A 10,362-nucleotide genomic window follows, 5' to 3' on the forward strand; every position below is an offset into this window, starting at 1 on the left:
TGTGATATTATAGATATGAAAAAAAAAAATCATTTTTTTAGTATGAATGGAGTAGGGAATTTAAACTACAAACCTTGCACAATTTGGCAAAAACTCAATTATCAATACTATGTTAGGACTTGTTTAGATTGAATTGAGAAAAAAAATGTTCTACAAAAAATCATTTTTGTTAAAAACATATTTTATAAAAAAACTGATTAAAATACACTTGAAAAAAAATTTTGATTGATTGTCGAACACTCTACTCTCTTTTAAAATGACTTATTTCTTAAATTAAACATTTGAAAACATATTCTAAATACATCCTTAGTATTTTATACGTAATTATTTATTTTTTGATTTCTGTGTAAAAAATTGTTAAAACAAACCCCAACATCTAATTCAAATATATCAATTATTTGACACATTTAAAAACACAAACTTTAATTATTCTAGACATTTATATCCCAAGAAATTAAAAATTCATACCCATAAAATCGCCTCGTGTAGTTTTGAAACTATGGAGTCTTTGTTTAAAAGAAAAGACAATTTAATGGTACTTTTGTCATGTAGCAAGTAATTAAATCAATAAACCATAGGGATGAACAAAGAAAAGAGAGAAATTGACATATTTATAAAATAAGAATGGAGGTTATAGGGGAAAAAAAAAGGTGAAGTTAAGAGATGATTCCATTGTTTGTATCCACAACAACTACATAGAACCATCAAATAATTGAGAAGACAGACAAATTTAATGTCATTACAGTTTTCCTTTTCACATTCATTTCTGTCTGTCCTTTTTAGTTGTGCTGCATCATTTTCTTCTCCTCCTCTTCCAATCAGAATCAAAACTCTTCTCATTTTCATCTACTTTCTTTACAAAAAAGAAAAAAATATCTTTATATACAATGACAAGTAACCAAAAAACTATACCAATTACATGTAATGATCATACCATCCCAGCTCTCCAATCACCTTGTATTTTGCTTGAATCCTTCATTTTAGCTGACATGAACTCAATGCATTTCTCAACTCATAACCCATACATTTGAATCCTTCATTTTAGCTGACATGAACTCAATATGGCACAAACTTCCTCGTCGCCTTGTCTCAACTCATAACCCATGCATTTCTTAACCCTCGTACTGAGAAACTGAACCACGTCAAGTTCACCGGCCACTAGCAGACACATTCTGCTGAGATTCGAGGGTTTGTCTGCAGAATGTAACTGCCATTTCAATATGATGTCTAGCGACTGCATGGTTCACGACCAAGTTCATTACTTCAGTCCCTAGTGCAATATGGCCAAGTTTGGCAGTCTGATGGTGATTCAAATCACAAGTAGAAACAAGTGATCTTCTTCATGCTCTTGTCTTGGCAATTTCTTCGGCGCTTCGTTGCAAAAGATCTTCGTATGCTTTCATGGAGTCTGATGCAAAGCTCTCGAGGGCCTCGAAAATGAATTGCAGATCTGCCTGCAGGCTGCGGCTATTGCTACTGCCAGCTCCATGCACATGTTCAGTTACTAGAATCAGTTTCTTGTCTAATGCCTGAATCTTTTTTTGCAACTTTTGGTCATCTCTGTCGATTTTTTTCACTTTCCTTTCGAGATCCTTGTTCGTTATCATTGTTTGACGCACTTCTTGCTTATCATGCTCCCATATTTGAAGCACGCTCTTAGCAAAAACATGCATAGAATCAATTACCTTCTTCTCAGAGAATCTGTCCAGACCTTGTGACCATTGATTGCAGATTACAAAAATGGGTGGTGCACCAATTCTGCTGGGTGAGAAAGGAACGATTCCATCTGCTGATTCTTCAGGCTCATACAGGAGACATTTCAGAAGCCAATTATTCAAGGATCTCACAAAATTTTTCTGGGCACTTATCCAACTCGAGAAACTAGTTGTCCAGCTAATGAGCTCGTGATCAAGTTGTAGTGTCACTCGAAGATCGACATCACTAGGCTTTCCACCAGATCTAATATGGCCTAAACCACGCGATTCTTTAATCGCTTGAAACTGAGCATGATGGCATTCCAGCATACCTTTCCACATCCTAGTTAACCTACAATCAAGATGCATTCCACCGTTTTAACGCCGAGGAAACAATGTTTGAGCAAATGAAATAGGCAAGATCAGAGAAACATAATAACATTCTCGTATAATATACTACAGAAACATCCAAAAACGTATTGAAGAACCGACAAATTCTTTAAGAATATACATTAAAAATAAAAAAGCAATCCAGTATTGGCGGTATTGTACTAAGACAGGAAAAACCGATGTATATCACATTACATGATGCATTCGCAATGGATAGACATGGAAACCATCAAATTCAAGAAAAGAAAATTTGATGATGCTTTTGAATGGCATCAAATATCAATGTGTGAAGTAAAGCAAACAAAGAATTGAAGAACCCAATTACCCCTGGATCAGTTCATTCACTTGTGGCCAGAGCTCTTCATCCCTAATCTTGTTTATTGTCTCAGAAATCTTGTCAACAACCTGAATTGCAATTTTTAAGTTCGTTGCCAAGGTATTTATGGACGTCTGAGTGGCCTCAACTTTCTGGGCCTCAGCACCCCTCTCGTGCAAACGTTTTAGCTGGCGGCGCTTCTTGTCATGGGTCATTCGCATCTTTTCCTCTCCCTGGAGAAATGTATAAACATACATTTTTCAGTAAAGATGATAAGCGAACAAAAGAATGTAGACATGTCTGCCTCCTAACCTTGCTAAATTTTCAGTGTAAAATCAATACAATCAATGTCATGACCGACACTTAAATGCTTTACATTTCTAAACCATAAAAAGACTCAGCCAGAAAGTTTGAATGGAAACCATTCTGAGTACAGAATCACCTCTGTGTTTAGACAAAAAACAAAGCTATGACACCATATTGTTAGATATAGAAAGTTCGAATAAACTAGCATTAGGAAGAGCATAAGGATTCAGCTTTCTAAACAATTCAGCTGTAAAAGTAGCTTAAATCCAAGAAGAAAAACACACATTACCTTCACTTCATTATAAAGTTTCTTCTCCCACATATACAACTTCTTCAAGGTAGATGAAAGATTTCCAGATCTCATTCCCATATCCTCAACAAAAACAACTTCAGCAACGCCAGCTCTCGCAGAGGACTTTGCCCTCCTCCGTGTAGCGGGAGGTCGAGCCAAGAATGCTGATACATATAAAACCCATCAACATCTTAGAAAACACACCTCCATGAATAAACATTAACTTGTTTTCAATAAAAAGTACTCAAAACAAAGGATTCCTCTGAACTCTTACCATGTTTACGCTGATGAGGAAGCTGCCCCATCTCCAACATTTTGGCAATTTCATCTCCAAACTCTGAGGCTTTCTTGAACAAAACTTCAATTTCTCTAACCACCTCATAAATATCCCTTGAACCAACTCCTGCCCCTTTCAATGTTGCAGCAATAGCAGGAGCTCCTTTTCCATGGTCCTCTAGTTTTTTATCCTTCTCCACAACCTTCTTATCAACAACTCCCAACTCATATTGCACAGCGTCATCAACCGCGAAGCCCTCGGCGACGTTCTTCTTGTTCATTATCTTCAATTGGTCGTCCGCCATCGCCTTTGAGTGCTTCTCGCCGCCGTCCTCGGCGAACTTCTGCTCACCGTAGACCTTCTTCACAACCTCGGGTTGGTGATATCGTACATCTTCCAATTCGGGAATTCCCTCTTCCTCTCTCACTTCCCTTGGATCCCTGCCCGGCGTGTAGCCGCCATAGTAGTTCGTCATCGCCGGAGTCTCAAAGAAGTTAAATAAATCCCAGGTAGAGACTCTCGGCGGAGAGGGAGGCGGCGGTGGCGGCTTTGAGGAAGAAGCCGGAGGTAGCATATTCGACATACCCCCATAAGCGGGAGGCGGCGAAGAACCATAATACACACCGCCATAACCACCGCCATAAACACCGCCATAACCACCGCCATAATTTGGATACCCATTATTCGAATAAGGATGAAGATAATTAGCAGAGGAAGAAGAAGATTCACCCATATGATAAACCCTCTCTGAACTAACTGGCACCTGCTGATGCACCACCGACGGCATCGCTTTGTTCTTCATATAATTGATCTGCACATATCCACCACCGCGATTCCCATCTGGGTAGTCAAAAAAATCGTCGTGGGTTTGGTGCAAAGACGAAGAGTGGTCGGAATGGTGAAAGGAACTGGAATCGTCGTCGGAATCGGAGTGTAATTGAAGATGGGAACCGGAATTGGAGTGAGATAAACGATGAAGAGGAGAATTAGAAGGTTCAAGATCAGGATCGCCCTTTCTCTGAGGAGGAAGCTTGAGCTTAGACGAAGAAGAGGGGTCGGAATAATCATAACCCGGTTCAATAAAATTGTGCAAAGATTTGCCAACCCCTTGAAGAGAGAGAATATAAGTGGTGTGAGCCTGAGCGAACGCTTGCCGAAACTGAATGGCTTCGTTAAGAAAAGCGCAACGCTCACGACAGAGCGAAACCGCAGGAAGATCGTCGAGCTTAGAAGTGGCACAACCCATGAAAAAAAATCTCTGTAAACAGCGAAGAATCAAAGAAAGACAGAAAATCCCACAACCCCAACTGGTGTTTTTCGTGTTTCTATTAGCGAAGAAACATGTTGAGAGATCTGGAAAAGAAAGAGGAAGAAGAAGAAGAAGAGGGAATGTAGAGTGGCCGTACGTGGGGGGTTATTCTTATCTGGAAGAGGAAATTGAGCTTTGATAAGGATGAAAGGCGACAAAGGGGATTGGATTGAGATGAGTACGAGAATGGTGGATTTGGTTATGGAGTTTAGTTTCGATTAAACAGAGGGATTTCGATTAAGAACAGAGTTATGTATTTGTTTGTGAAGATGAGGAGATGTTGGATTTGGACTGAAAATCTTGAAATTTGGGAATTGGAATTGGAATTGGAATCTGGAATTTGGAATTTGGAATTGGGGGATTTAGTTTGACCGGAAGTTGACCACTCAGCCGCCACTACTTCGTTCTCTGCTGCTGCAACCCTGCAAAACAGAAACTTTTTCTTCTCGTATTGGTCGTTATACGAAATAATTAATTAATTAAAAAAAACCTCGATGTCAATTTCGTAATTTCCCCTTCTATGGGGCTTTTCTTCTTCATTTCCCCACGTAGTGGCGTTTCATTGTCAAGGGAGTTTCTTTTTTAAAGGGAGTTTCTAATTTTTAGTTAATACATATTTTCACTTGTACGTATTAAATTTGTAATGACATGTCAATGTGTTTACATTTTCATGGTTTCATATTTCTATTATTAAAAAAAAAACCGTAAGCATATGAATATAATATATATAAATAAATATTTAACTAGCTTTTAGTGTTTTTAATTCTTTTAAAAAAAATATATTCATCGACATCGACATTCTATCAATATTTTCACTAACATTTTTATAAAATTGATATTTCAAATTTTTTATCAATATCGACATTTTAAACGTTGTTTGTATGCTTTAAATTAAAAAAAGTATATCTTTTTTTTTTCTTTTCTTTTCTTTTCTTTAATCCATTTTAAGTATGTATAAAAGACTTGTATGCATAAAAAAATAGGGCAAATATTAATTTATATTCCTAAATTTTTGGGTTATATCAATTTGAACCTAAACTAATAAGTGTATCAATTTAAATCATCCATTATGCTTTTATTTGGATAAATATCGTGTTCAGCTTGTAATTTTATCAACCATTCAAATCATAATCGTCAATTTTGTTAAATTGATCTTTGGACATACACGTATAAAAATTTATGCATTGACTAATTTCAAATATAATCTACGAAAATATTTGATAATTATACTTTTACCCATTTTAATTATTAGGTATTAATAATTAATTCATATACTGAAAATCCAATCGTTATCTTCTTTATAAAACCAATAGACAATTATTCTTTTTAGATAAAATCCTCCACTTGAGAGTCTTTAAAAATTCTTAGTAATTAGTAGTAATCAATTTCCGTTTTTAAAAAGCCAATAAATCAGCCTTTTGAAATTCTTAATTAATAATTAATTCTTAATTAATGACTTTAAATGTTCTATAATTTTCCAGCTTAAGAGCCTTTTGAAATTCTTAATTAACCACCTTTAAATGTGACGAACAATATTCAACATTTAAGTTCTTTTTTGAGAGGTGCATAGTAAAGATCTTCCAAATTTTTTTTCCAAGTTATATTATGTTTTTTTTTATGTTTTCGGATTATGGGTATTTTTTGTTTTTCTGAATGTTTTATTATTTTCGTATTGTCTTTTTGTTAGTTATGTTTGTTCGTCACTGTGCATCTTTGTAGGTGTTCCTTTTGCTTTGGTGTCTTGTTCCCGGGCTGTGGGTTCCCTCTCATTGTTGTATAATAATATTACCTATTAAAAAAAAAGTTATATTATGTTCTTAATAAATAAATCTATTGCTACATTTTTATTTATTGTCATTTATAAAGTAAAAAACGACAATGTTATTCGTTTTGTGGCAAATTAGTTCTATTTCATTTAAGTATATATATATTGTTTCTCCAACTTACAACTTCAAGATTGAAATAACAAAGTTTTGATATTGATCAAGTCTCGCAGTGCACTCTACATTTCTCTATAATCTATACTATATTAATGTTTGAAAACATTTTTAGACAATTTTGCCTTTTAGATTTTTAATAAATTATAAATAGTTACGTTTGATTTCTTTAACATTTAATTCGAATATAAAATTCTACTTCTATTTGGCTATTTCAAAAGACAATTAAAAATATATGTAGCTATTTCAAAGATATATATATATATATATGGTTGGACTAATTAATGGTTGATAAATAATTAAACCATTAATAATTATGATTAAAAAATTAACGTGCATGACACGTGGTAATAAACTAGTCCTAATAAAGGTTCTGGACCAAAAACTTATAATAATTTATAAATTTAATTCAAAAAATTAAATATTTTAAATGATATTTTTCAAATTAATTTATTTTAGAATAGGTGATATTATTATACAACAACAAGGAGGATCCCACAACCCAAGATCAAGGTATCAAAGCAACAAAGCACAAACAAAGACGGGGCATCAAAACCAAAACAAAGCCAACAGGATAAAACCAGAACAAAATCAACACATAGACGCAAATTCGCAAACCACTAGGAGGAAAGGCAGAGAAATGAACCCAAAACCCCACAAACTAGGGGCTATAGCAAAACAGAGAACAACATGAAGTTCAAAAGGAAAAAAAAACATCCGTATACATATTAGATAAGACCAAGAAGGTCAACCCGCCAGGAAGTAGCACAAGTACGAACCGTAAAGACCATAAGGTGAACCAGAGCAGACACCAACCTCGGTCGACAAAATACCAGCCTAAGACACCTTAGGACGACGAGGACGTATACTCTCCTAAGCACTAATGATAGAAAATCGACCACTAAGATCCGGCACCCAAACCTAATAATCCTCTACCTGGATAAAACCCTAGATCTCAAGCAGCTCTTAAGACACTGTAGGCCACCTTCAACCTCCTTCACCATCCAAGAACTCCGACAACTGTGCTTTCAAACTACTCCTTGCATCATGAACTACCATAGACCCCTATGAATCCAAAATCGCACCCCCCGGCAGCTAAGGATCCCACCAAACAAAATAAGACCGTCAATCGCCAATCATCAAATGAACCAATTGCTTGAATCTAGCTCTACTTCGCAAGATAGCCCTCAAGCACCAAGATCTCTCAACCTCACTCCTAACAACCCACAACGACCGCCCACGCAAAACATACGCCTCCACCCACACCACCCAAAGTGACCCCGATTTAATTAAGAGAAGCCAGCGTAGCTTCATAATAGCAGTCTGATTCCAAGAGGCCACATGCTTCACACCCAACCCACCATATCCCAACGGCAAGCACACGCCACCCGTGCATCACCCCGACTCACCACACTACCCTTCCACAAATAACTACGTAACAGACGATCAACCTCATGAGTTACACACGCAGGCAACACAAATATGCTATACCAAAAAACCTGAAAGGACTGTAAAACAGACCTAACAAGCTGCAATCTCCCAGCAAAGGAGAGGGGCCTTGCTACCCAGCTTCTAATACGAGTTGTAATCCTCTATATCAAAGGCGCACAATCCACAGCTCTCAGCCGACCCGCCAATAAAGGTAAACCCAGATACCTAATAGGTAACGAACCAAGAGAGACACCCATATACGTAACTAGTTCCTCCGCCTCCCCAGACTCTACACCTGCAACAAACATGAAACTCTTCCCAACATTTGTAACTAACCCAGACAACTCTGCAAAGTCTATCAATTCTCACAAACTCCAAAGAATCTCTCTCAGTTGTACAGAAAAATTATCAAATCGTTTGCAAAAACCAAATGAGTTAGGCCCAAGCGCTCATATTGATCAGGGAACCTAAACCACACAAGAGGTTTATTCAACAACCTAGACAAGGCCTCCATCACCATCATAAAAAATAAAAAAAAAAATAAAAAAAAAAGAGAGAGAGAGAGAGAGAGAGACAACGGATCCCTCTGCCTTAACTCCTTCCTATCAGGAAAAAACCCTTCAACGGAACCATTAATCATCACAGAGAACTTAGGCGAAGTAACACAAGCTCTCACCCAACTAACAAATTGAAGGGGGCGTAAGCCTTCTGAAGGTCTACCTTTAACACACAACGCGACTTCGCTCTGCCCTCCTTATGGCTCTCTATGAGCTCCTGACACAATAAAATGTTATCGAAAATTCATGGTTTAAATTGATACTGTTACTAGTTTGAAATTTAAATTGACAGAAGCCCCAAAGTTCAAGATTTAAATTAATACAATCCCAAAATTCAGAGTTTAAATTAATACCACATTCAAAGTTCAGATATATAAATTGACATCTGCCTCAAAAATATATAATGAATTTTGTAAGTTTTCAGTTATATGTCTAAAAAGATATATCAACTTAAAAATGTTTAACAATATCATAAACATTAAACTTTATGTCTAATAAGCCATTGCAATATTTTAAATTTTTAAAAATCAATTGTTATGTTACATATAAAACTTATTTTTATAGTAAGACTCTAAACTTTCAATTTATTGTTTAGTAAATCCATAAATTTAAAATTTCCAAACTCTCCTTGATTAAAATTGAAATTTAACCTTATTTTTTATTATTATTTTAAAAGACTATTATGATTTTTTTTAAAAAAATAATCTGATTTTAGAAGGTAATTTGTCTTAAATAGATAACATATTAGTAAATTTTCATTATTGACTAAGTATATAATAATAAACCCAATTTTTTTAAAAAAAACTGCATAGAAAAATAGAATAAACTAGCAATTTGTTCTTCGTCTTCAACCTCTTGACTTATGAAAAAATAAAATACATAGACGATTGTTATATTTTTAGTTTATCTTAAGTACCACATTGATGTTCAAACTATTATTTTTCGAATGTCTTTTTTTAAAATAATAAATTTATTGATAAAATATGTTCCATATTTGCACATCAACATGCAAGAATAATTCATGGCTTAATTTAGTTTTAATTATTATTATTATTATTTCGCAATCAACAAAGTCCGCAAGTTTGATTTTAATTTCTTGTTCTTTTCGAATTTCAATAAATTCTCTAATTTTGAATCTTCTCCAATAAGGTTGGATCAAACAAAACAATTGTGGTACATTCGAACTTTCTCCAATAATTTTTGTTAAAGTATATAAAATACAATTTGAACTTTGGATAAGTTTCAATAATGTTCCATAAAACACCTTTAAAATTCTTTCTAAATAATCATTTGATTTTGTTGTTAAAAAAAATGAAAAAAATGATGTAATAATGTAAAATAGTGGTACATCTAAAATAGATGAAAGGTTTCAATTTTATATGTTGGATTTTATTATGAATTTATTGTTCTAAAAGTTTCACTTCACCGATTTTTTAAAAGTTAAAACTCATACAATTTTATCAGTGTCTCTATTAAAATTAAGATTAATAAATAAAGTGATACTTCTGTAGCAAATGATAAAGAATGAAAGAGTTTCTATCCCATTTTAAATGGTCTAGTAATTTAGAGGGCAAAAATAGATATAAGACTGTTAAAACAATTTTCGAAATCCCAGTTCTATGCTAGTTAAGATATATTGGGTTTGACTTTGATGGTCAGTGATTAAAATAAAACTTTTGAAATGATAAATGTTTAACCAAAACGTGTTCTAAAATTTAGGTAAATAATTGAAGTTTTCTATCCTATAACACGTGCTACTGTTGAAGCCACTGTCACGTGGTCAGTTTTTCATAGTTATTTTAATAAAAAGGATATATATATATACTTAAAAATAAGTTTATAATTTAATGATA

General features: G+C 34.5%; 1 protein-coding gene across 1 annotated transcript; it reads right to left on the reverse strand.

The window, feature by feature from the left end:
- Positions 1 to 631: 631 nt before the first annotated feature.
- On the reverse strand, positions 632 to 5,088 carry LOC120088054 (protein ALTERED PHOSPHATE STARVATION RESPONSE 1-like). Its single transcript, XM_039045084.1, has 4 exons — positions 3,273 to 5,088; positions 2,996 to 3,162; positions 2,410 to 2,633; positions 632 to 2,046 (listed from the first exon to the last, which is right to left on the reverse strand). The coding sequence occupies exons 1-4, from the start codon at positions 4,519 to 4,521 to the stop codon at positions 1,341 to 1,343; spliced, it is 2,346 nt and encodes a 781-aa protein (XP_038901012.1). The 5' UTR covers positions 4,522 to 5,088; the 3' UTR covers positions 632 to 1,340.
- Between the last annotated feature and the right edge of the window lie 5,274 nt (positions 5,089 to 10,362).

This window comes from Benincasa hispida, chromosome 10 (genome assembly GCF_009727055.1).
Source record: "Benincasa hispida cultivar B227 chromosome 10, ASM972705v1, whole genome shotgun sequence".
NCBI lineage: Eukaryota > Viridiplantae > Streptophyta > Magnoliopsida > Cucurbitales > Cucurbitaceae > Benincasa > Benincasa hispida.

Bases quoted from the DNA above. Each gene is read 5' to 3' on its own strand.
- LOC120088054 (XM_039045084.1), bottom strand. From the start codon at position 4,521: ATGGGTTGTGCCACTTCTAAGCTCGACGATCTTCCTGCGGTTTCGCTC. The intron at 3,163-3,272 runs GTAAGAGTTCAG...TATATGTATCAG, and splicing joins TCCTCATCAGCGTAAACATG to CATTCTTGGCTCGACCTCCC. The intron at 2,047-2,409 runs GTAATTGGGTTC...TCTTGATTGTAG, and splicing joins GTGAATGAACTGATCCAGGG to GTTAACTAGGATGTGGAAAG.